We start from the raw sequence: 25,429 nt of genomic DNA, 5'->3' as shown, positions 1-25,429 counted from the left end.
GATGTGAGACAAGAGGAGCGAGCACCAGGGGAGTCCTGAACACGGTCCAACTCACATCAACTGCTGCAAGGCCCCGGGGCGAGTGAAGAACACTGGGGATTTCTTTACAATGCTTGACAATACATCAAGTGACTCCTGCCAGGGTTATAAATTGACAGTGCAATTCAAAAATGCATGTGTCACTTTGCAAATTAGATAGGAGCAGAGGCAACTTGGACACTTTGGGCTGTTTCTGCATTTACCAGATCTTTTATTCTCAAATGATGGGTAGGGGAGGCTATACTGAACCACACTGTTATATTGATTAAGTACACCTGCTTCCACAGGCTGCTCTCCAGTCACTGTTATTAATGCGAGCAGATACCTGAGGACTGATACAACTTGCTTTATTAATAGGACTTGGACAGCTGCATTGTCCTGTGAACAGGACAATCTGCCAAGAACTGACCACCTGGAACCACATCTTGTTTCATCTGAACCACATCTCAGTTCCACCGGCTGAACAAAGCTTTGTCGTATGACTTGTGGTCATCACTGTCAGGTAGATCTATAGGTAAGGAAAGGAGACTTACTCTAGGAGAGACAGATACAAGTCGCCTCCTCCCTGGTTCGGGGATGCCTGACCGGGAAACCCCTCGAGCTTGAGAGCCCAAATTGCTTGGTGGTACGTAGACTCTGCTTTATTTGCTAATTATTGATTGATCTTTCTATTCCTCTGATATGTAAATAGCCTATGCCTGCAAATTAGTAAATTGTATCCTACTCATTGCTTACTTGTGTTGTGACATCGCTTACAAGCATAACACGGTGACAGAGTATCTCATTCTGAGCACAGAGTTGGGAAAGTCTCCATTGCTGTGGCCTTCTGGAGTTCTCCTTTAGATCTGGGCAGGTTTCTGTGCTCAAAAGCAGTTATCAAAATATCAGCTCTAATGACTGCAGTGTAACCCCAGCATTGGGTCCCACAAAGAAATTTCAATCCAGCAGAATCATTTTATTTCATCAGCCAAATACCAGCTACATACTGACTCTGGAACTGCCTGGCAAATACCAGCTGTATGATCCATCAGTAGATGTTCCCACTGATGGCTTGAGCATACAGAATCTATAGTTAGTGTTCACATTAATTGATTTGTCATGTTTGGATTTCCCAATCATCCAAGTGAAATATATTCAGACTTGCTCCTGTCACAGCACCGCTCACAAGCAGCTGGTTGAAAGTCACTGAGGAGTTAATTACACAGTTATCTGATCCATATGAAAAGAAAGCAACCTACTACTGTGATCCACAAACACCTTTCCTCTCTTTTTCTCTTTAACATTGATGCTTGGAGCCTTTTCAACAACGGACACACAGTAAGTTGCAGGATGTTCAGTTCTTCTTAGAGCCTTCACAGCAAAAAACAACAACTAAAACATATGGCAGCAAAAATCAAGGCAGCGTTTGACTGCACGTTCCCAGCACACGTCCACTCTGCCAGTCTCAGAGTGATTAATAAATTGCCACTCATGCTGGCATCTGTACAAAGGAGTATGGCACAAAGGCAGCTTAGCCACCCTTCACAAGAGGTCCAAGAGTTACAGGGACTTGGGTGCTATGGAGATATTTGTGCTTAGGTCATTCAGCTGCCTGCACAGCTTGGAGAAGGACAAAAGTTTGCTTAACTGCAACTAGACATTGTTTTGTTTTTAATTATGTATGTGTATGTGTATGAAAATAAATAAAAATGGCTGCTGTCAGTACAAATGTGATACAGCTATCAGCCAGAAAGGTCAGACTCTCTTCTGAGTGCTAGCCTGGCTCTCCTGTGCTGCTTGCCTGGCAGTCCAGACTGGGGAGATTTTTGCGCCGTCTTATTTGTACATCTTCATCCTGAAGGAAAAAAAAGAAAAAAAAAAAAAAAAGAGAGAGAGAAAGCACAAACTCATTCTTCTGCTTCCTCTGTGAGCTGAATAAAATCTGGCCTCCTCCACTCCACCTTTTCTCTGTCCACCAACTATTACCTGTCAAAGATCAGCCCAAAGTCTTTAAATGCAACCAGGAAAGTGACTGGCTGCAACCATCACTCCAGCTCCCTGCTCAAAACACCAAAGCCACCTTACATCCTCACAGTGGCAGCTACCCAAGGCAGGCACCTTCCTCTGTCTTCTCTATACTCACCCAACAGACAGGAGGAGGCAGCGGTCAGATCCCATCCTTGCAGTCTCTCTCCAGGCTGAACAAACCAGCTCCCTAAGCCTCTCATTGTACCTTAGGTTCTCCAACCCCTATCTATCTTGCTAGCAAGGCCAGGAAGCCACGTTGTTTTTCCCAGGACATGGTCACTTCTTGCCACATGAGACAGCTCCTTTGACTGCTTACCTGCATAGGGCGAGCATCTGTCATTGAACATCACTACTGTGCAACAAGTCAATTTATTTCTGCACAGTCCTCCTTAGCAAATGTCTTCCAGGCGCTTCTGTCAATAATCCTTCCCAACACACCTGTGCCTTATACCCACCCCACACGATTCACACAGGACTCGACAACGACACAGTCACAGCCCATTTCCAGTGCAGCTCGTACCGAGTCAGAGTCTTCTTCAACCTGGTTGCTTAGGAAATTAATATAATCATCCTTCTGGCTGTCCAGAATTTCCTCCTCATACTCAGTCTGGTAGTCTGACTCATCTAAAGAGAGGAGAGAAAAACAATGATTTTTAACTAGCAGTCAGAGAGACAGAAAAAGCTAGAAGCAGAATCATGATGGCTGTCCCCACTGAGTGTCCAACTAGGGTGAAGTGACTGCTAGCGAACTCTCAGCAGCTCAGTGAACTGGGACTACTTAAATGTACAAACTGCACCCTGCATGTGAAGTGGTGTCCCAGAGCCCTCCAAAGTCTAAAGAACCCAGAGCAAAAGCAGTGAGGTACAACCTGTCCATGTTATTGTGGTGGGTGTCTGCTGCCCAGCCTGACTCAATCCAAATCCTGTAGACAGGGAAATGTTCCCACTTAGTGATGAATCCTTTTTGCAACATAGTTGGTCTGTCTCTCTCCATCAATCCAGATAAAATCGGTGAAATACCCTCAAAAGACATGCCTACAATCTACAAATTCTAACCTTCCTGGACATTTCAGTCATAGATTCCCTGGAAATAGAGACTTACAGGGAGATGATGAATTCTTCCTGATGCGAAGCCTTCACCCCTGCAGAGATGATAATTATGTGTCTCAAGCTCTGGTCCACAGGGGATGGTGACATTTACACTCCCCTTCTCTGCAAAAGGTACAGTCACCTGCTCTCTTCAGTAATCTAGAGGATTACCATAACCAAGGGAAACTCAAGAACCTGTCCTCTGCATTCATCTATGTCTTAACAGCATTGCTTCTATTTCAGACCTGAAGAGCAGCTTTTCTGCTCAAGCGAATAAATAAATGTTTACGCTTCCCCATAAAGCCCAGCTCAGCATCAGTACCTCCAACTTCTAAAAGCAAGGGACACTCTGTAATGAAGGGCTGCACCGTCTACTGTGCACAGCATCTCATTTCAAGCATCTCCTAGCAGACTGAACATGCGGGGTCCTCCACTTCATTTTCCCTGGCCCGACTATTCGCTGGGATGGTGAAAGATCTGTTTACAGCTAATAGAGCGAGGTCAGATTAAAGGGAAAAACCCAGCAAAAGGCCTTTTCAATGTCTGGCTGTAGAGATGCACCCAGGTCTCAGATGTGAGGTGAAAGGTGATAGCAGATTCAGTACTTTAGAATCACAATTTTACCAACTCCTTTACAATCACTTGTTTCTGATGGCTCAAAAGCCAAAGATTTCTAGTGCCAGTTATTAAGTTAAATGCAATGTTAACTATCACACAGACCTCTGGCAAAGCCACTGCACTGAGAGATGCTAAGAGCACCCCTGCCACCAACATCACTCTTGCACTTAAACTCTCCAATAGCTTTCGGATGCACTGTCCAGTCCGGGGGGGGGGGGGGAAAGGGGTTTAATTTATTAATTTGCTCTAGAAACTCCCACTTGAGCCTCTTGCTCAGCATCCTTCCCTTGTTACCACCTGATAGGCATAGATAGGAGTTGCCACTACAGCAACTCCAGCAATGAAGAGTAAGAAAATGAAACAATTTAACACCTTTGCCACATACCTTCTTGCTTCTTCCATTTCACGCCCATTTCTTATGTCTAGCTCTTTGGACCTTCAATTCAAATGTATTTGTAGCTTCATTTCTACTTAGGTTTTCTATCAACCTCTCGAGGGTATCAGTTTCCTCAGGAATCTGTTTACCTTCGGTAAATTCTTGGGTTTTGCCATTTTAATATGCCCATATTGACCTTTACTTGTTTGCTTCCCCCCCCTTCCACTATGCTCACCTTTGTATATTCTGTTGTAGTTGCCTGAGCACCTTCCATGCTGAATCAAAGCTTTTAACTCCATTACTCTCTGATCCCTTTGCCAGGACAAAGCCAAGCGAAATGAAGCACAGAAGTCAGCAGCAGAACATGCCACCGAGCCCCAGTCCCCTGTTCTGAGCATCTCCGCCCACTCCCAAGGAATGGGATGACTCTGCAGTGCGGAGTCAATGCATCTTCCCGCACTTTAGGTCTAGAAAGCAGACAAGAGAGTAACTTGCTACCCCGATCAACTCTGTTCCACAACAGCTCAATAGTCACCCATCGATAAACTGTGCTAGTGCAGACGCCTATCCTTGGTCTCGATGCACTGCAGAGTGCTCCAGCAGCCACTGCAGAGCGCCATCCCAACCGAGCCTGAAACCAAGGCATGCACGCAGCAAAACAAAGCACGTCTGAAAGGTGGTCGCCCTTCGCTTGTATGGTTTCTGGTACTCATTTTTTCAGAATGCAATTCAATGCATGAAAGTAACAGAAAATAATTTTAGTGTTAAACTGGTTTTCTGCCATTCTTGTGAGTTAGTTCAGGTTTGCTCTGAGTTGCTGAGCCCTGGAATCCTCAGCTGTATGGTGCCCTGTGTCACTCATGGTGTCCTGAGAAGTAGGTACCTGATGATGAGGGCTTCATTTAATAACGGCATAGACAAACAGCCTGCAATCAGCTGCTGGACAGCAGGCCCTTACAAAGACCAGCAGAGGTGTCTATGAAGTATGCAACCTCAGGATCACATGTCAATTTTAAAGCTTTTAATAACCATGCAGACCACTGTTACATGGAGACCCCCTTGTTCTTAAAGGAGATTCCATAACATGTCAGAGTCTGGCATCCCAGGTAACATGCCACACAAATTAAAGTAGATGATACATCAAAAGGATAAAGATTTGTACAATAAACGAGAAGAAATACCTGTTTTTCAGCTCAGCAGTGAAGAAAATGGTTTGTGTTTAAATTAGATCCTTGATTAAGTATTTCTCTTTTTGGAACAGTCAATAGCATCTGCTCCATGCTGAAGACAACAGTACAGTCTGTTCCACAGCATTTTATTCTAACACGGTAACTACAACCAACTGCTAGAACATTAGCACTAGAGACATTTGGTCATTTTTTCTTCTGTGGTTCAGAGACTCATTGCTAGCTTTTACCAAAAATACTACTGATAACCTTTGAAAAAAAAAAGCACTAGAGAAGCTGGAAACTCACCTGAACAGCAACAGATAGCACAAACAACAGCAAGCAGTTTGCAGCTCCATCCAAACTTACCAAAATCAAAACCAAACACTTCCATTTTGCAAGCTCTGCTTAGCATTTAACAGATCTATAAACAGATAGGCTGAGAGAAGGGAGTGACGTCCCTTCTCACATCCTTCACATAATGAGCCTAGATGCTTGAGGACTACGAGGGGAAAGCAGGACACAACATGCTCTCACCTGCTCTCCCTAAACCACATCTTGCACAGTCCCTCTTGACGCAGACCGTTGGGGCTAAGCCCACTGTGGCCGCAACCCCTGGAGGGCGTCGCTCACTCATGCAACAACACGCTCCCAGAAGCTTCAAGTAGGACCAAGGTCTTAGTGTTCTGGCCAAGGTAGCAACGTTCAAGCACTTCAATTTGGAAATGAGCAAAATTAATCAAGTAGCTAGTAGCAAGCAGATCTACAGGCAGGCTGTCATAAGAGCAACTGGTTGATGGCGTTTACTATATTTAAAGCACTTGGGAATGTGCTAGCTGCTGCCATCACAAAAAGGTGATGTTCTTGACCTCAAGGATTTAGCGAAGAAGAGATTATGCCATGGAAAGGAACCCAAAGGATTGGTGGAGGGAGTAGAGATTTTTTAGGCAAAATTGACATCCACAAATCCATGGGCCCAGATGGGATGCACCCATGAGCACTGAGGGAGCTGGCAGATGTTGTTGCCAGGCCACTCTCCATCATCTTTGAAAGGTCATGCATAACTGGAGAGGTGCCTGAGGACTGGAAGAAAGCCAGTGTTACTCCAGTCTTCAAAAAGGGCAAGAAGGAGGACCCAGGAAACTACAGGCCAGTCAGCCTCATGTCCATCCCTGGAGGGGTGATGGAACAGGTCATCCTGGCTAGCATGTGGAAGAAAAGGAAGTCACCAGGAGTAGTCACCATGGATTCACTAAGGAAAAAGATCCTGCTTAATCCATCTGATAGCCTTCTATGATGGAATGACTGGCTGGGTAGAAGAGGGGAGAGCAGTGGATGTTGTCTACCTGCTCAGGAAGTGCAGGTGAGATGATTGGCCAGTGAGGTGGATTAAGAGCTGGTTGAACGGCAGTGCTCAGAGGATTGTGATCAGCAGTGCAGAGACCTGTAGCTAGCAGCGTCCCCCAGGGATCAGTTTTGGGCCTGGTCTTGTTCAATTTATTCAGTAATGATGGAATGAAGGGACAGAGTGCCTCCTCAGCGAGTTTGCTGATAGTACCCAGCAAGCTGATACACCAGACGGCCGTGCTGCCATTCAGAGAGACCTGGACAGGCTGGAGAGTTGGGCAGAGAGGAATCTTACGAGGTTCAACAAGGGCAAGCGCAGGGTCCTGCACCTAGGGAAGAATAACACCATGCACCAGTACAGCCTGGGGGCTGACCTGCAGGGAAACCAGCTCTGCAGAGAAGGACCTGGGAGTCCTGGTGGGCAATAAGTTAACCATGAGCCAGCAATGTGCCCTTGTGGCCAAGGAGGCCAATGGTCTCCTGGGCTGCATTAGGAAGAGTGCTGCCAGCAGGTGGAGGGAGGTGATCCTGCCCCTCTACTCAGCCCTGGTGAGGCCTCATCTCGAGTACTGCATCCAGTTCTGGGCTCCCCAGTACAAGAGAGACATGGAGCTAGTGGAGAGAGTCCAGCACAGGGCTATGAATATGATCAGAGGACCAGAGCATCTCCCCTACGAGGAAAGGCTCCGAGAGGTGGGCCAGTTTAGCCTGAAGAGAATAGTGGTAGGGGATCTTATCAATGTCTACAAATTTCTTAAGAAAGGGTGTCAAGAAGATGGAGACAGTGACAAGAAAAGAGGCAACAGGCACAAACTGAAACACAAGAAGTTCCATCTGAATATGAGGAAAAACTTCTTTATTGTGAGGGTGACAGAGCACTGGAACAGGTTGCCCAGAGAGACTGTGCAGTGTACTCTGGAGATATCCAAAACCTGCCTGGACATATCTTGTCTAATATGCTCTAGGTGATCTTGCTTGAGCAGGGGTGGGCTTGGACTAGAGGAATTCCAACCTCAACCACTCTGTGATTCTGCAACTCTGAGTAGTATGTTCACAATAGGAAGATCACACAACTATTCCTCATGCAAAATCTCTGCTTTGTGATTCTATAGCTTTTAGCATTTCTTCTATAGCCCAATTTCTACAGACATTGTTAATTTGAGGAAAATCGATGTTGTGTGGCTAGAGGATTTCCATTTCAGTAACCAAATAAATTTTTATGTTACTCAGGGAATCTAGTAGCTCACCACAATCTAAGGTGCATTAGACCTTTTCAATAAAATTATTTTTCAAGCAGTAAAGATGTTGAGGGTGAGCTAGTCCTTCACTCATCGCATGCACTGAGTATGCTACCTTATACAACACCATGAAAGCTGGCAGCAGGGACAGCCTAATATATGGGAAAATGAAACCTGCTGCAGGAAATTTTCCAAGAGTTTGCATGACTTAGATCCTCAGAAATCCCTTACTGATGAGAATGTGACCCGGGATGAGGCTGAGCCTCCATGAAAGGATGGCATCTGTGTTCTACCAGCCAAGGCCACAGCTGTGCAAAATGCAATTACATTGAAAAAAGACAAAAAAATGCTGGTTGAGAAAGTGTTATGAAGAACTGAAATGCAGTTGCAGATACTGCAGTGTCTCAACTGTGAAAACAAGCTTCTGTTTTCCTACATGTGCTCTTCTATGTGTTCATTTGCAGTATACACATATGCTGGGTCTAACACAGTTTTTGTGACTTCTTTCTGGGAACGTCCTTGTACTCAGCTCATCCTGATGGATGAAACTTTGTTGTTGTCGTTGTTTTAAATTATTCTTACCAGTTTGCTCAAGAGTGAAGAGGAAACTCCACTCCTTTTCCTCCTAAAGAGGATATGGCTTCAGGTTTGGAGACTCTGTCAGCCTCTGCTGGTCAGAGCCTTTCCTTTCCTGCGCTTGCATTTTCTTTCTTCACTCGAGTTTTATAACCCATCAGAATACAATTTTTGTTTCCATTCTTAGAACAAAATTACTGATACCTTTTCTCTGTCTAGCCTACAACTTGCAGTATGCTATCCAGACAGGCAGAGCATTTCCAAATCCCTGAGGTTTGAGATCTCTCCCTGGAAATCCCTTCTAGAGAGAGAAGTTTCATCTTCTTCCTCAACAGTGCCATTTCATACATGGGCTACCAAGAAGCACCCTGTCTTTTCACTTACATGGGACATAAGCAGTCGGACCATCTTCACCAACATCCAGTATCCTTCACCCATAGTGGATAAATCCAAGGGCTCATCAACACATGAGATACCGTTTGATGTTCACAAGGCCAGGGCCAGGGGAGCAGCTCATATCACATGTAAGCTTGCCTTGATAAAGGCTGCCTCCCTCGATAATGGGCAAGGTAGTTGCCTAATGCTCTAGACACTTCTCCAATAAGAGCAATGTCATCCCAGAGGCACCATGGTGACACTGTATCCAGAGGAATGGCTTTATAGCCACCGCCCACCAAAAAGATAGGCAAGGTCCCTGCAGGTATGGCATGGCATCAACCACAACATACACTTTAAAGGGCCTTCAAGCCACATTGCCCATATGCATAATTCTCTCCTGCCCTCCTCTGGGGTTGCAACGATGAAAAGATTTGGGCATTTGAGAGGGGCACATGGCACTTGCCCATTCTGTCTTAAGTATCCCATGCACAGGCCTGTCTTAGAGTAAAAGCTGCCAGATCTCTTTTTTTGAAAGATATGCCACTGTACTGTTACTTATTCATGTTTCATGGCCTTAATCCAGCAGAAGAGAAATCTTAACAAGGGCAAATAACCAGAAACTATAATGGAGAAATACCTGTCACAGAACACTGGTTAAGTCGCAACAGGCCTCAATGCCGACGTCTTAAATAACCATGTTACATGGACTCTTCATTCTTATGACCAATGGCCGTTTCAAACGCATTTGATTAATATTTTCCTTGTAAAGCATATGATTGCAATTAGCATTTCAAATTACCACAGGGACATCTCTACAAACAGAGTCACAGATGGAAGAGCTGCTAACTTTAGATTCTCCTTTGCAAGAACAAGACTTGGGAGGGGGGAGGGGAGAGACTGGTTATAAAAAGCACTGACATGGAAAACGATTGCAGATTAGAGGCCTGCAAAGCTCTCTTTTGATCCTTTTTGGGTTACAATGTTTACAGGGAACCGCTCCGTAGGGCATGCCTAAGGCACAAAGCATCCAAGGGCTTCACAAGCCTCACGGCGCTGGAGTGTGGTACCTCTGTGCAAAAATCCAGGAGCCGTTACCTATTGCTCATTAGCTCCCAATAGCAGGAGTGCACATAAAGCAATCAAGCCAGTGACTCACTCCAGATCCTTCACAACAGCAGGAAAACATCCTTCATTCAGGCCTCTAAATCACCCTCCTCCCGTTCTGAAGGGCAGGGACAGAAGACAGAGGCTATCACAAGGACTAGCGCAAGCAAGAATGAAAGCTCCTCTTTGCAAGAGCTGCCCCATGCGAGTTATTCCGCTCAAATTAGGCTATCTTGACAAGGAACTACTCCCACCAGCAAACCACCGTGGGGCACAGAGGGTAGTGGATTGGCAGTGGACATCTTGCCACCGTGGGAACACCCAGCAGCCACCTCCTTGTTGACAAGGCAGTGGGAAAAAGCACAGGGAAGGGTCTGGCTTGGGGCAAGTTCAGGGTACATCTCAAGGCAGTGGCTCTGGCTGAAGCGGGGAGACAGTGTGCAACTGCTGGCATGGCTTCTTGCCTCCCTTAATGGGCAACCGCCAGCCGAAACACCGCGATTTACAGCACAGGATGTTAAAGAAAGCAATTAAAGGAGCACAGGAGGAGCGAGCAGCTCCTGGTGGGAGCAGCCGTGCCCTTCCCGCTGCGTGCGGGAGCCAGGGCTTTCGCAGCGCTGGCCGGATCGTCCGACTCACCATCCGCCACGGGCGCTTTCACCGGCTCGATTCTGGACACGATTTCTGCCAGGTCCGTAAAAGAGGTGCTGGGGCAGGTCACATTCTGAAATACAACACAGGTTTTATGTACTTTACCAAATACACACAAAAATCCAAACGATTCAAGACTGCATAAAAGTGATGTTGAACAGGCAGAAAGCTGCAGATATAGAAAATCTCCACGATTCTCCCTGCAAAAGCCGTTACTCCTCAGGGAGCAACTCACAGAGCAATCATCCTGAGCCAGAGCCGGGATTCCCAAGTGCAAACGGAGATTTACTTGGGCAACATCTAATGGAATGACAGAGGCTAAAGCTCTAGTAAGAAAACTTTTTTAAAAATTTAGGAAACTGTAGAGAAAACTCCAAAGAAAAGTAAATGGCCTGCCTGCAGAGAGAAATCCCTCTTGCTGTCATTTCTCTTTTAAATAAACTCATGCTATTTTTACTCTGTCTCGCTCAAGCAGTGGGTTGCGAGTTCTCTGTTTTGAAGAGTTGCCTGCTCTAGTTTCTCCTCTAATCAAACCCAACTCGAGCACCAAAGAGCCGTTTTGGTCCTTCCGCATGCTTAGCTGCGAGGGGGGAAGCGGAGGCAGCCCTACGTGCCTCCTCGGGGCTGGGCGCAAGGTCACCAGGTGGCCACCTGGCCACCCTTCGCCTTTTCTCCGGAGCAGCGATGTTCGATCGGCACAACGGCACGCTCCCGCAGAGGTGAGAGAAGGTGAAGAGCTGACGGGGAGGCCGGGGTGGGGGGTGGGGGAGACACGCGTTACCGGCGCTGAGCTGCCGGAGGAACCGTTGCGATAGTGTCTCTGCGAAACGCTCAGACCTGCCCACGTGCTCGAAGCAGGGCGCCTTCCCAGCCGCGAGGCTTTGTGAGCGACGCTTCGCTCTTCTGGCGAGAGCACGGCTCCTGTGAATCGCACGCCCCCCGCGCGGGTCGCAGCAGAAGCCTATTAGAGCTGCAGCAGCCTGCTTGCTGCTGACCTTTTCATCCATAACAAACTTTTGATGTCGTTTTGCACAGCTGAAGCAGGGTGCAGATCCGGGACAAAGAGCTGCTGGGAGCAGCAGACAGAGAAAGACCCAAAGGGAACTGGAAAAAAAAAAAAAAAAGCCTGTCTGGAATAGAACAGCAGTAGCTTAGGATATACCTTTTAAAAGATGAAGCAGCAAGGAAGCTCAGAAGAGGGTTTGACCATTAAAGAACGGGTGAGAAGAGTCAGTTCAGCCTCGTTTTGAGCTTATGACCCAAATGGTCCCAGTGAAACTTTTGCAGAAGGCTGGTTCGCAGGACAGAAAAAGAGCATCTACATCTTCATTTCTTACCATATGACTAAGCAAGGGACACGTACATCCTCTAGCCACAAACAAGAGACAGCAACATTTAGAGCAGTCACCTGTACTCCTAAACCACGGACGCTTATCAAGTGAACAAGCTGTTTAATTGCATCAAGTGCTCAGGCAGACACGTAGCGGGATGTCTTTAGGAGCACACAACAGATCAGGGACTAAGCCCAGAGGGGACAGAAGACCGGAGCACTGTATGAATTGCCCCCAAAAAAAAAAAAAAAAATCACAAAACCCTGTGGCTCATCGCCGAAAGACGCTTCAAGAAAACTAGCATCCCCTCACTTGCTCACAGAGAAAAGCTGCAAGGACAAATGAGCACAAAGATGACCCCAAGCGTGACCACCTCCTCCAGGTTGCAGTTAATGACGTACAACTGATTCCAGGTGTAACCCATTGGAGGCACGCTTGATGAGGCAGCAGCACCTGGAAGTCTCAGCACAGGGGCTGGAAGGCCGTTTGTGGGAAGCCAAGAGTCTTCCCACATTCGTTTGATGCTTGGCCGAAAGGAATTCAATGTTTAAACACTTTCTCCTGCTACTTTTAAAGGACAAAATTGTATTTTCATCAGTTAAGGCAAAGCAAACAAGTGTCTCAGATTCACGTGAAGCCTTCTCCAAGACCTTTTTGCTGTTTTTTTTTCCCCCCCAAAGGAGGAGGAAATTATTCTCTTTGGCACAATCCTTATTAAATAAATGAGAGAAGACAGACAGATACTATTGTAGTGTGTTAGATTATATTTAGCTTTGACTATGAATAACACTTTAATAGACAAAATTTCCCTGAGGAGATCCAACTAACAGCCCTGCATTAGTCTGCGCAGGGGAAGAAAGAGTTGTTCAAGTGAACTCTGCATTAGGTCTCCTTTGTTCTCATCTTCAGTATTTGTATTTTTGAAAAAAAATAAATAGTGATTGACTGCTGAAAGTGAAGGAGAAATATTTAAATGCTTAAAGATCTTGAGTTTTTAAGAGTAAAAATTTGACCCTTAAAATACAGATACAGAGTAAGAAACTGAGTCCAGCTCCCCAAGATGCTGAACACTAAAAATAGCTCAAAAACTAAAACATACCACAGCATCAAAACCTTTGTTCATGAAAGGCAAGTTATAAATATCAGCTGTTAACCCTGGAAGATAGCAAAGCTAAAGGGCTTAAGTGACTAATGGACTCGGGCAGAAAAAAGAAAGCCAAACGTCCCAGTGGGAGCTTGCAATAGCAAGATATTTTGTAGAAATTATTCCACTAAAAAAAAAGTCCAATTAAAAAAAAAAAGTCATGTTTTTCACTAGACTCCAGACTTCTCAGACCAACACTAGAAAACTTCTTAGGTCCTTGAAGTACAGTCTAGAACTTAGACTTTGGTCTAGCCTTGGGGAACACAAAGCCGACAGCACCTCCTCTGTGACCGGGGCAGTTTGTCAAGCCATTCTTCTGAACCCATCATTTTCATAATCTTAGTGACTTAGTAATCAGCACTTTCTGCTTTGTCGTCAAGTACATACCTAGAAATGCAATGGCAGGTGATGCCTATAATAACTATATAATACATTTTCTCCAGAGCAGCTAAGTGCCAGAAAAAACAGGGTAGATTGTGACAGATGTTCAAAATCTTGCATGATATACAGCTATAATATCACAATTTAACTGAAACATTAATCTGAACTATTAGATCCTATGTAATGGGCAATTTTCAAAAACAAACTTCTTTAAAGCATGTATTTATTATAGCAGTGAAAATGCTCAAAATTATTACTAATTGGTGATAAAGGTTAGAGGATGAAATAGGATATATAATCATTTCTGCTAACCACACATAGCTCAGTCCCCCTCCACTTCTCTGCGTGACTACTAATACACATCTACAAACACACTGGTATAACTGGTCTGAACACAAGACCTAAGAGACAGAATGAAGATCTTTCTTCTGACTGCAGCTCAGACTAATGTAACTCCTAGTCTAAGCCATCTTCCCAGTAAGAAATAAGCTGTTGAGTTTTGGTGCTTTTCAGGCTACTCCAATCACCAACTAAGTTCCCACAAAACTCAGTTCCTCTTTGCTCATTCCACCCTCAGTCACATCAGTTTGGGTGGGATTCATCTTCCTCAAAGTATCAGTGCCAGTCACCCTTGGCTCCCTTCAAAGTCAATATTGCTGAGGGTAGCATTCATCTCATCCCAAGAGAGCCATTCCCTCTCATCAAGTGACTCACAGATGACAAACTCTCATTTCTCTCCACTGACTAATGGGAGTCTGGGGCAACTAGCTCAGGTGTGGGCGTCAGACAAAGTCAACTCTACAGCTTGTTGCAGGGCTCATGCACAGCTCTTCAAGTACTTCAAGGCCCTCCTCCCCTTGCTCACACCATCTTTCTTCCAATGAAAGTGCTCACCACCGATCTCTGGAAGAGCAGCAAATTCTCAATGTCATTTTTCACTCCTATTGACTTCCCTTATTGAAGCTCTCTGCAGTTATGATACATTTGGCAACCATTTTAGGACTTAACCTTACTGCTAACTTCCTAATCTCTAAGAGATGATAAAGATGAATTACTGGGTAAAACGCAAAGCCTTTGCAGCACTTGGGTTTTAAATCAGTAAAGAATTCAAAGGAAGGTAAGGATGGTAAGCCGATATATTATAATATTGCACCCAAGTCAAAAAGGCAATAGTTCCTTAAAAACAACTAAAATTTCCACACCCAGAAATTCAGTTACCCCATGGAGAGTTACTGAACCAACTCCAGAGGCTGACTTCAGTCCTTAAACTGTAAAGTCGAGAGATATTATCCTACTTTTAAGCAGAAATCTTAATGTGACTATAACGCAATAGCAACTATGTAACCTGTAGATTTGCGATAACCAGCTATTTAAACTACACATTAACTATTCGTTTGTGCTGAAGCAGAGGGAATGAATGGGAAAAGTGTGTGAAATCCAGTACTTCGACAACATTGCGAGCTTCCACAGAACCTTAATGATAGCTTTATGAAATGCCTTTTTCTAATAAATGAGGAAGAAAAGCAACAAAACAAGAACTCCAAGGCCCTGTAGGGATTTTAATTCTTGGCTGAAAACACATATACAGGAAGGCTGCAATTCAAGTTTTCTGGAAGCATCTGAGAAGTATTTGGGCCACAGCAGGCCAGCCAGTAATGGCTGAGATCAAATGCCAGAGAGGCTGGTTTACATTGATGGGAGAAAGAGTCACTGCCTTGGTAGACCAGCCTCTAGCAGCAAGAAGCATGTCCAGGCACCACATAAGGTTTGAGGTGCAAGAATAAATAAAAAAATAATTCCAAAAAAGGTTACTTGTGCCTAGTGTTACTCAAAGAGGCAGTCCACATGTGCGTTCATGCAACTGGTACAAACATGCCTCATCACCTGAAACCACAGACTATCAGAGGACTGTTATGGCATAGCTGCACCCTATACCCTGATGCTCAGGGCAGAAAGCAGCTCAGCTAGCAGCACTTCAGTGCCCTCTACACCTCTAACCTGCACAGGGAAGGAGAAGAGAAAGGTAGGCATAGAAACGGGTACGCATCAGCACGTGTCTCAGTAAATGCTAGTTACTGCTTAGCATCCTGCACTCCTTCAAGCACGTCTGTACTGTGAGCAATTCCAAGTCACAAACATGACCTTAATTACCTATTAGAAAGGAACAGCAACTGGAGAGGCACCCTACAAAGTACTGCATCAGTCGCTGGGGCACCAGAGAGAACACAGTGCTTGGCGAAGGTATGGATGCACCCCTGCATGGACATGATAGATATCACAGAAGAAGATTCTTACGATATGCCTGTCAAAATCACTTAGGCTCTGGTAGAACATCTTTGACCGCACAAGGGAAGTCTGTCTTGGCAGTTTCATAGCAAGTCTTGACAAAACCTTGCAAAAACCTTAGATCTTTAGGCAAATGACACAAACAGTTCAAATTTTCAAAGGGGCCTAGTCTTGTGGATGCAAAAAGGAAGCTCCTTTAACATGGTCTGTAAGGTTGAAAAGAAAGAGACTTGGAGCTTCCTGATTAAGGGGAAATTCAAGCATCCCCTTACATCCATGGATGAATCTAAAGACATGCTCTCCTTAGAAAAGTAAGACACAAGGAGGAGCAGTTAGAAGTGCTTAAATCTCCCCCACTCTTCTTGTAGCTGATGATCAAAGCACAGGATCTCATTCATCCAGGCTATAGTTCAAGGAAAGTGGAAGTTTCTGAAAAACTGATCATACCTTTTCTTGCCTAAAATGGAGTTTTAGTTAATATGTGCACACTCACAATCAGGACTGGAGGCAATTATTCCCCTTCATACCCCGACTGTGCAGTACACAATTTGACTCGCACAAAATAGTTCCTGCAGGACAGTATACTTAAATTGAACACTTACATCAGAGGTTTTGGATTTGCAAGTCTCTTGTCTGTCTTTTAACATCTTGTCAAGGACTCCACTCCTGCACCACACATTAAATACAGTTTTTCCATGCTGATATCCCACTTCCTGTAGGGAAAAAAAAAAAAAAAAAAAAAAAAGTCAAGAGGAAAATATAATTGGCAACTAAAAAAACATTATGTCACATCATCTACAAATCAGAAGGAAATCCAGAGGTCTATCCTGAAGCTTGGATGCACTTTTTGGTACCTAACAGCCTTAGCTATAAAAGCTGTTCAGTCTAAGAAATAGGGGGAATGATTAAGCAAGGTGCTATTTTAAGTCCAAATGCTTACTTGACCTTTGATCCCACAGTATGTAATGAAAAGTGCCACCTGACACAACTATTTTTACAGCAGTGGCTTCAAGCAGGCTGTTCATAAAATAATACCATATAAAGAGAATAGAAAATCTCTAAGCTTAGTATGTGTATGTCCTCCCAGTATAGGCTCTTTCTTTAGAAGTAGTTAACAAAGTAGGTTAATTTGCACACACTCCCCTCCCTTGGCTCAAGTCTAACACATTAAAGTTACTGTAGGATACTCTGGTTCCAAAATCTCTTTCAAGGAGTTCAGCCAAACAGCATTGAAAATGCAAATTTTAGTTTTCCGGAACAGATGAGATGGCACATACAGAACATCAAAACCACAAACTCCATGTTCCTCTATTTTAGAAGTCTAAATTAATTTGCACTTGGAGTAAGAACATGACTCTCTATCAGTAGCACAAAAACAACCGAAAAAGACCCAAAGCAACTGCTCCAGGTTACACTGGTCTTACAAGACAGTAGAAAAGCCTTAGAAAAATCAAAATCTCAAGGATAAGGCAACAGGTGTCAGGAGCTCTGGCTTCTATTTCCAGCTCTCTGAGCGCCAGCGCACTAAGCCTCATGCATGCACAGCAACTATGAGCATTTGAAGCAGCCCTGGCCAAGTTGGTCGTGTCCCTTGTCTGATTGTTGGAACAGGATTCAAAGTATGGGAGACACCTCCCTTGATTTATCATAGCTACGCAGTCGAGGGTGGAGATGGGATTAAACTCAGGTGCAGAAAGGAACCTGACAGATCTAGAACTAGTTTGATCGGAATGATCCAAAATAACCGAGAGATGCTGAGTGCCAGAAATGACTTGTGGCCAGCTTATCTTTATATGGGCCGATACAGAAGGGCGATTTTTGACAAGATGGATTTACATTGTTTCAAAAATGCTGAATTACAGTTTTAGAACAGCATGATCTAGAAATATGTAGAGGCATCCATTTCTATCTTCAGGAAAATCCATGCATGCGACTGAAATAAGAAAAACTCTACTTCATACTCTATTGTGATAAAGAAATCCCTAAAATGTCCTCTAAGAACACCAAGATTTAAAGCTTCCCTGGGACAAAGATTATTTAGCTATTCTATGAGCAATGAAAATCCAGGTGAGTGCTGCCCCCTCAATACCAGTAGCGTCTTGTATGAAGAACTTGTTCAGGGCAAGTGACCTCTTTGAGAAATTGCACCTTCTCAAGTTCTTTTTTCCTCGCTGAGAAAAAATTGCCTGGTGTCTTTAAATCTCTTTAACAATATCAGATTAGACAGAGACAGAACAACGATTTGAGAGCTCACTGTCTGGTCTTCTGATGATCTATCAGACCATTCATCAAGGTTTTGAAGAGGGCCAGGGCACCTATTTAGCAAAGAACTTTATCTACTGGGAAAGTGTTATATTCACCACTATCAGAGTGCACCGTTTGCCCAGGAGCTGCAGGATACCAAACAATCTTGAGAAAAGTATTTATATTGAGGAGAGGGGAGGGAAAAAAAAAAGAAAGAAAGAAAGAAATCAATAGGTGGTTTAGAATAGCTGCTATTTGAAACCGAGGGCTCTCTCAGATGCGAATCTGCAAGGCTTAATGTTATTACTGCTTTTGTTAAGCATTTATATGGCAGCATTAGGAACCGCTATTGAGAAAGTAACCAGCAGTACATTCTCTAACCTAATGAGTACCGTGGGTTCTCAATACATCCACAGAAAAGATCTACTTAAAGAAAAAATGGCTTTTTCTTTTTTAAGAAAAAACTAGACTAGGAGAATGAAAAAAGCTATGTAGAAACAACTGAACATGGAAGAGGTCTGTGTTGCCAAAGCATGTAAAGAATGGAAAGAGATAGTAAAATAACCTCCCTGAAAACAGACAATGAGCCAAAATTGCTATCATTACCTCAAAATGGTTAGAAATCTTTCATTTTGGAATGCTGAATTATGTTGCTATGACACTTGAACTGCACGTCCAGAGTCAATTCTTCCCATGCTGATTTCTGACACATAAACAAAACCAAATCCTGAAAACTTGTGACTTGGTACTACTCTTTTTCAATGTCCTTCCTCTGACATTGGCGCCATTCTGCTGATACTCTATCAGGTGCAAAGGAATTGTGGATGATATGTTTTATTAATAGACGTGCTGAAATGTTAACTGAGCCAGATATTTTAGCATGTTGCCCTCTATCTCAGTGATTCACAGCTTCCCCTATAGGCTTCTTCAAATCTTTCACGTGACAACAAGCTACACAACCAGGGAAGAGAAATGACACCATGTGACAAACCACAACTGCCCAAAGCAGCTTCGATACCAAGCGTTTGTAGTGAGCAGCTGAGCTAAGCAGTAAGGACTGTCATGAAGTTGAGTTAGGCAACAAATCTGTTCACAGGCTATTATACAATTAACAAAAGAAACTAACTTAGTTATGTTTATCTGGGTTCACAGACACAATTGTATCCCTCCATGGTATCATTTAGCATCAATTATTTGCTCTGTGTCAATGGATTTTTCTTACTCTCAGACTGCTACTTAGGTACTAATTAACAGAATCTCATGGAATGGCTATACAAGGGCCCTGCCTTCACCCCAAATGCACTTACACAGATTTCATCAAATTTCCCAAAGTCCAGGGTGCCGTATCGGTCAATGGGTGGCCGAATGTACTCGCAGTAGTCACTGTTCTTGACCATCTCCAGTTGCCGCACACAGCACACATACGCAAGCCGAGTCTGGATCTCCGCCATATTCAGCACCTGCCGACCAGACCAGACACCAATTACAATTATTTCAGAAACTTCATTTCAAAATATGTTCTGCATTCACAATGTAAAAAAAGCAAGTTATCCATCAGATGCATTCCAAGAGCTCACAGAAGCCTGCTGAAGCCCTCACACATCAGCATCTCCATCTGTTTCCCAGGCAGTGTGGACAGCTAGCCAACAAGTCTCTATCACCAGCAGAAAGGCAGTTGCCTTCAAACATGTTTCTGCAGTTCAGTGTGGAACAGAATCTTTCATTCCAGTATATAGTGGTACCATAAGAGTCATCTGTGCTTAGGTCAGAGGAGCACAATGATCGTTCAAAGCAGAAATTATGACGATCTCTACTGTACCAGGACAGAGATTTGCTGGGTCTTTCAATTCTCAGGCCAAACACTCCCACCACATGATGGGAGCAGCAAGCTCAACTGTGCCAAAGATGAAGCAGGGAGCTTGGCAGCTGCTCCAGCTCTGAAAGGGAACCCTGGCCACTGCTCAGGGACACAAGGCCTTTTCAGAGGAGGAGTTATTACAGGGGGGAAACTTCAGATTACAGAGCAGAGCCCAAATTCTATTCTTCCAATTCCAACAAGGGAACATGTTAATTGTAATTGGGGGCAGGGGGAACCATTCACCTGGGAGAGAGGTGCATAGCCAGATAACCTAGAAAATGCAGAAGAATCCTTAAAAGAATTGGAATGACGACACCCAGCAAAAAGAGGGGAGAAAAGAAAGAATCATACTCTGCAGCCATATTTATTAGTAGTAGTAACAGTAATGTCAGTTATTACTGCCTAGCACTAAAACCTCTCCAGTCAACAGTTAAGGGAAACAAAACACTTCTAAGTTGCACAAAGCTATGACTCATATTTATAAAATTTGCAAATTCTGACTTTATCAAGACTAACCGCACCCATAAGAAAAAGTTTCTTTGCTCTAATAATTCTATCGTCCTCTGCAGCCCACACTCCCCTCCCCCGACCGAGGCTCCCATCTCTCCCAGGACACTGCATTTCCTTTGGTGCCAGGGTACTATCCAGCTTTCTTCATCAGTCACAGCAGCTCCAGTGCAGGAAGCAAGATGGTCTGCAACCGGGCTTGCTCCCTGAATAAACAGCAGAAAGCTTCCTGCTCTGTACAGAGAACAGTTGTCTTTTTAGTATAGTCTATTATACCTTGACTTTCTCCACCAGCGGATTCCACCTCTTCCAGAGCAGCCACCAGCCAGACAAGCAGTCTCCATAGTTGGTGAGGTCCGTCTCATCCCGGCTTCCCACATCGATCGCGATCACCACTTTTGCGCCCATGGACCTTGCAACATCAGCTGGTGGGAAGGAAAGATGCTATCAGCGCACTGTTCACAGCGTTCACTCTGGTGCTGCTCAGCCAAAAGCTCCGTATGGCTAAGGATCAGCAGTGTAAAACCTGACCTAGTACCACGAGGCTCGCTTTGAACAGCTTCAGGTACAAGCACTCATAGCAACTCTGCCGAAACATCCTTCCTCTGGCTGCCCTGTTTTAACTGCGGGCTACCACCAAAAGCAGAGACCTGAGCGTGCCGTCCCTAAGCACCAGACCTAGCCAGTATGTAGCTGCAGGGTTACATACTGGCTCATGTTGCTGAACTGACAGTAAATGTCATTTATAGGGTACATTTTCTCCCAGATCAGGGGGCTGAACTGGCTCACGCGGAGACTGCGCTATCACTGATGCAAAGTAGCAGAACCGCATGCAGGGAGCAGGGGAGGGAAGGCAGGAGACACTCAGCTTGAGTCCACAGTTGCATCAAATTATGTATAATGCGAAAGCACACATTAAAACACACATTAGTTCCACCTCATGTGGCAGTACTCATGAGAACAAAGATCTGGGGAACACGCATAGAGAACAAGTAGCCTAAAGAGGGGAGGTGACAGTGCAGAGATACAACACTGCAGATAAAAGATATCAGTAAAGAAAAGGAACAGCAAAGGAACTAGACAGCAAGGAAAGAGTCTCGGAGGAATACTGTCTAAAAAAGCTTTGAGATGCAAGAGAAAGATCCATATTTGGAAACAGGAGAGTAATGAGACAACACTTCCCACTTCAGAGTCAGTAAAAAGAGGATTAGTTGCAGCCTTTGGATAAGGGCAAGAATTTAGGCAAGTTCTAAGGGAGGGAAGAGAAGGACACACTGCTCGCAGAATGAATTTAGATTTCTTCCACACCCCCAGAGTCCAAGATAGTTGCAGTTTCCAGAATAGTTATGCGTAGGAAAACCATAGCACTGAAGAGCCAATTTAGATGCTTAATTTAGACACTTGTTTAAAGTAGAACTGTTCTCTAACTCGGATTTACATTCTTGGGCTGGTTCAGTCTATTGCATTTTTTTCTACCCCATTCCTAGCCTGCACATTCCTAGTGTGCAGTTTTCACCTGCATACATTCTTTCCGAAGTCTCAAGATGTACAGGCATAAAGGTGCCTTCATTTGCAATTCATACTTTTGCTTATAGACACAAACAGCAAGTGTCAGATACAGACTTCAGGGTTTTTTTTGTTTTGTCTTCATCTCCGTTCTTTAGGGGAATACGGCCCAGGAAAATACCGTCCAGGTTTGTGTCTTGACTGTGCAAGCTATTTAGATCACTCAGATGTGGAACATCTAACTTGGATTGCTCTTTATTAATTTATATACAATTATAGTCATAAACTGCACAGATGCCACGTATCTTTTCCAGCTTGGCCACCCTCCTGACCCAGCTTCCTTTCAAGGCCTTCCAACTGTGATGACAACCCTCTGACATGAGAGCTGTCCAGAATAAACACGAGCGAGTTCACAAGCCTTTGCCCCTTTGGGGCTCAGTCCTCCCAACACTCCTTATTCCACCTCAATCGTTCACACACACCAGGCAATCCCACCTCTGACACATGTTAGCTGCTACCCAGGAGGATGATGACTATCAGCTGTAACCTTCAGCCTCAGGGCACAGCACCCGATGGCCACCACCGTCCTCTCTAGGCTGGAAGGACGAAGCTGATACCTGCCATGGGAGCTACCGGACTGCACAGGGCTGTCTAGCTCTTTCCTCACGTGCACAGGAGGAACAGGCATGTGTTGTGTCAGCTCCTCACTCTCAAGGGAGTAACCTGCTCTCAAGGGTAAATGCTTGATTTGACAAAGCCACTCAAAGTATTCACCACTTCAGTCCTGTGGCTGCACTACAATTAAAACTCAAGTGTGGACAATAATTAAAAAAAAAAAATTTAGTAAGTTGTTTTCAGTACTGATTTTCATTTGTTTTCAATTAACTTCTAATAAGTGTTCTGATGTGGTGCGTTCTACTACTGAAGAAATCAGTGCAAATTAGGAGGAGTTAATACTGCTATTTTCCGAGAATTATTTCCTATTCGGGTGATGCTCTGAGAAGAAACTCAAAAGACAGGCTATATGGTTACAGTTTAATTTCTGTCCTCTTTTCAGTGAGCACTAAAACAAATTCAAGATTAGCTTGCAATTATATCTTCAGAATATGCTTATTAGGAAGTATTTCATAACAAAAAATAGTCTTAATAAAGTCACAGTAAAGCAAGCACCTAGGAAACAGAGCAATGACTCTTGCTTGCCATCGTGAGATAAAAAGTGTCCGCAATGTTTCCCACTCTTTCTTTGACAAGCAATCATTAGGACAGAGGGTTCTGCAGACAGTTTGACCAGCTGCACTCTTGGTGGCTTTTTCCCAACCGATCTGTACACCTACCGGGAAGGTTGTTGATATAACCTCCATCCATCAAGAGATGTCCATCCTTTGGATCACACAGAGGGGGCATGTACCCGGAGAGAGACATGCTGGCCCGGACGTACCTCCACAGAGAACCTGTGGCAACGAGAAGGAGGGAATGGCAAAAGTAGTGATTTACTGCAGCAGTGATGGGGACAGGTTTCCACACCCGTTAAAAGAATCAGGAGATAGATGCTCTCCTGAGAATACCATTAGAAAGTTATTAAAGCAGTTTATTTTCTATGCCATAACCCAGGCTGGGGAATAAAAAAGAAAAAAAAAGAAAAAAAAAAAGAAAAAAAAAAAAAAAAGAAAAAAGCTATTCAGATGCACTTTCAGACAAAGACCTTAAGGGAAAAAAGAAAGTTTTAAGCACATGCCTAATGCGCGCTGCCTTCAAGGAGGTTTCAGCATATGCCCGACTGCAGGGATCATCTTTAGTGCTTTGTTGAGCTTATGCTGATAGGTGAACAAAGAAGTTTCTCAGGGGGGACAAGGGGAGAGAAAAAATAATAGACTGAAGGGCAGCTAAAGCCATTATATTTTGCAAAAATCCACAGAAAACAGACTTTTAGCAGGAGCTGAACATGAGAAATATCTATTGCAGAAGCCCCAGATTCTGTTTTCCCTGCTTTGTAATAAGCATTTTCACTCTGTAAAACCAGTGCAAGTACATGGTGGTGATCTTAGCTCTTGGAATGTTTCTGTTAAGTTCTTGGATCTGTTTCCTACGAAACATTTTGCTTTAAAGCTCTTATCTACGAATTTCTCTTTTAACATTTGCATCAGCTTCCCAAAGAGTCTGAGAATCACACCCAAGAAGAAAAAATCTTTAAAATATCAAAATTAAGAAATGTAGTGTGAGCTCAGCTCTCAGTAATTAACTACTGGTGCTTTAAACAACAACTCCTGCTAGCAAAATGGATTTTCTTTTTTTAAATATATAATGCTGCTTCTTCTAATTATAATCTAAGCATTCCTCTTACTTATCAGATGTCAATACTGGCAGAAGGTTTGCTTTTTATTTTTAACAGTTCTAGCTGACCTGGAATTTCTACACCCCAAAAACACTGATTTCTTGTGTTACACGCCACAGACAAAACCAGAGGAACATAGAGGATGGGAAATGGCAGAGGGGGATAATCCCCACCCTCGCATTCAGCAAAGTCTGGAGACAGTAACAACCATTTTCTGGCCAGTTTCTCTCCTTATTTTAAAACTTCTGCCCGAGTGAGGAAACTGCCCTCACAAAGGCCACATGAAACGTAAATTAAAAAAAACAAAAAAGAATTTTTTGAGAGAGAGACACTGATCTCAGGAAAAAAAGAAAATGTAGGAGAACATCACAACTCATTAAGTTTCCAAGAAAGCAAGCAAATCTACAGAGAGATGTTTGGCATGTGAGGAGCCCATCTGGCATACGCCAGCGCGGGAGCACAAGAGCCCGGACTCCAGCCCGGGAGCAAACTGGGGTTCGTACCCACGTCTGGAATTCTTCTTAGAGTTGGATATCCAAAGCCAAATATAAAACTTAAGTAAACTATAAACACAATTCCTCCTACGGCTATTGAGGTTTATCTGCATCTCCTAAGCAGGAAGAGCACTGCCTTCCTGCAGCTCTCCTCCAGCAGCGCCAAGCGACCAGCAGACAGAAGCGAGCTGGGCTGGGGCGTCCTGCCGTCAGACCCACGCTCCACCCTGCCGCCCAAGGTACCGCGACGAAGGACGAAAGCCTTCGCCTCTGTCTTGAGCCTCTCGCTCTGCAGGATAGGTGAGAGAGCCCTGAAGCAAACAGCCCTGCTTTAGGAGTTGTGGCTAAGCTCGAAGCTGTTACCCTTGGAGCATTTCTATGTGGCGGATTATATTTAAATAAAGAATTGTTCTTCCTCTGCTTAGATTCTCTCTGCTGTAGGCAATCTGACCCTGCAGCTTAAAGCAAGCAGGATTTCAGCTGTCTTTTAAAATGGGTTTCACATCAAAGATTCTGCAGAGGAAAGAGTAATAAAAGGGCTAAACAGTGTTGGAACCAATGTTGCACTAGCAAAACCACTCAGTCTTCAAACAGCACGGTACAGAAGCGATGGCACTTTCTCCATGTTTCTCATATTGCTTTCCAGAAGGAACTGTCATGTCCTGAAGAGCACACTGCAGCAGTGTCTTCATTCCCCAAACCTGCTTTTGCAATGAGCTGTGATCCAAGCACCTTGAAAGTCCTCACAGCTCAAGAC

General features: G+C 44.2%; 1 protein-coding gene across 1 annotated transcript in view; it reads right to left on the bottom strand.

The window, feature by feature from the left end:
- Nucleotides 1-973: 973 nt before the first annotated feature.
- Nucleotides 974-25,429, bottom strand: part of PNPLA7 (patatin like phospholipase domain containing 7) — a 130,615-nt gene continuing 106,159 nt past the window's right edge. The window contains exons 30-36 of the mRNA XM_062590991.1: nt 23,181-23,297; nt 20,617-20,765; nt 19,283-19,435; nt 16,334-16,444; nt 10,578-10,662; nt 2,567-2,670; nt 974-1,873 (exon numbers count right to left, since the gene is read on the bottom strand). Coding sequence (XP_062446975.1) covers nt 1,793-1,873; nt 2,567-2,670; nt 10,578-10,662; nt 16,334-16,444; nt 19,283-19,435; nt 20,617-20,765; nt 23,181-23,297 — 800 coding nt within the window. The 3' untranslated portion in view covers nt 974-1,792. The remainder of the gene's footprint in view (nt 1,874-2,566; nt 2,671-10,577; nt 10,663-16,333; nt 16,445-19,282; nt 19,436-20,616; nt 20,766-23,180; nt 23,298-25,429) is intronic.

Source organism: Rhea pennata, chromosome 18 (genome assembly GCF_028389875.1).
Source record: "Rhea pennata isolate bPtePen1 chromosome 18, bPtePen1.pri, whole genome shotgun sequence".
Lineage (NCBI taxonomy): Eukaryota > Metazoa > Chordata > Aves > Rheiformes > Rheidae > Rhea > Rhea pennata.
The sequence above is the reverse complement of the archived record's forward strand: the minus strand, read 5'-3'. Positions and strand labels throughout refer to the sequence as shown.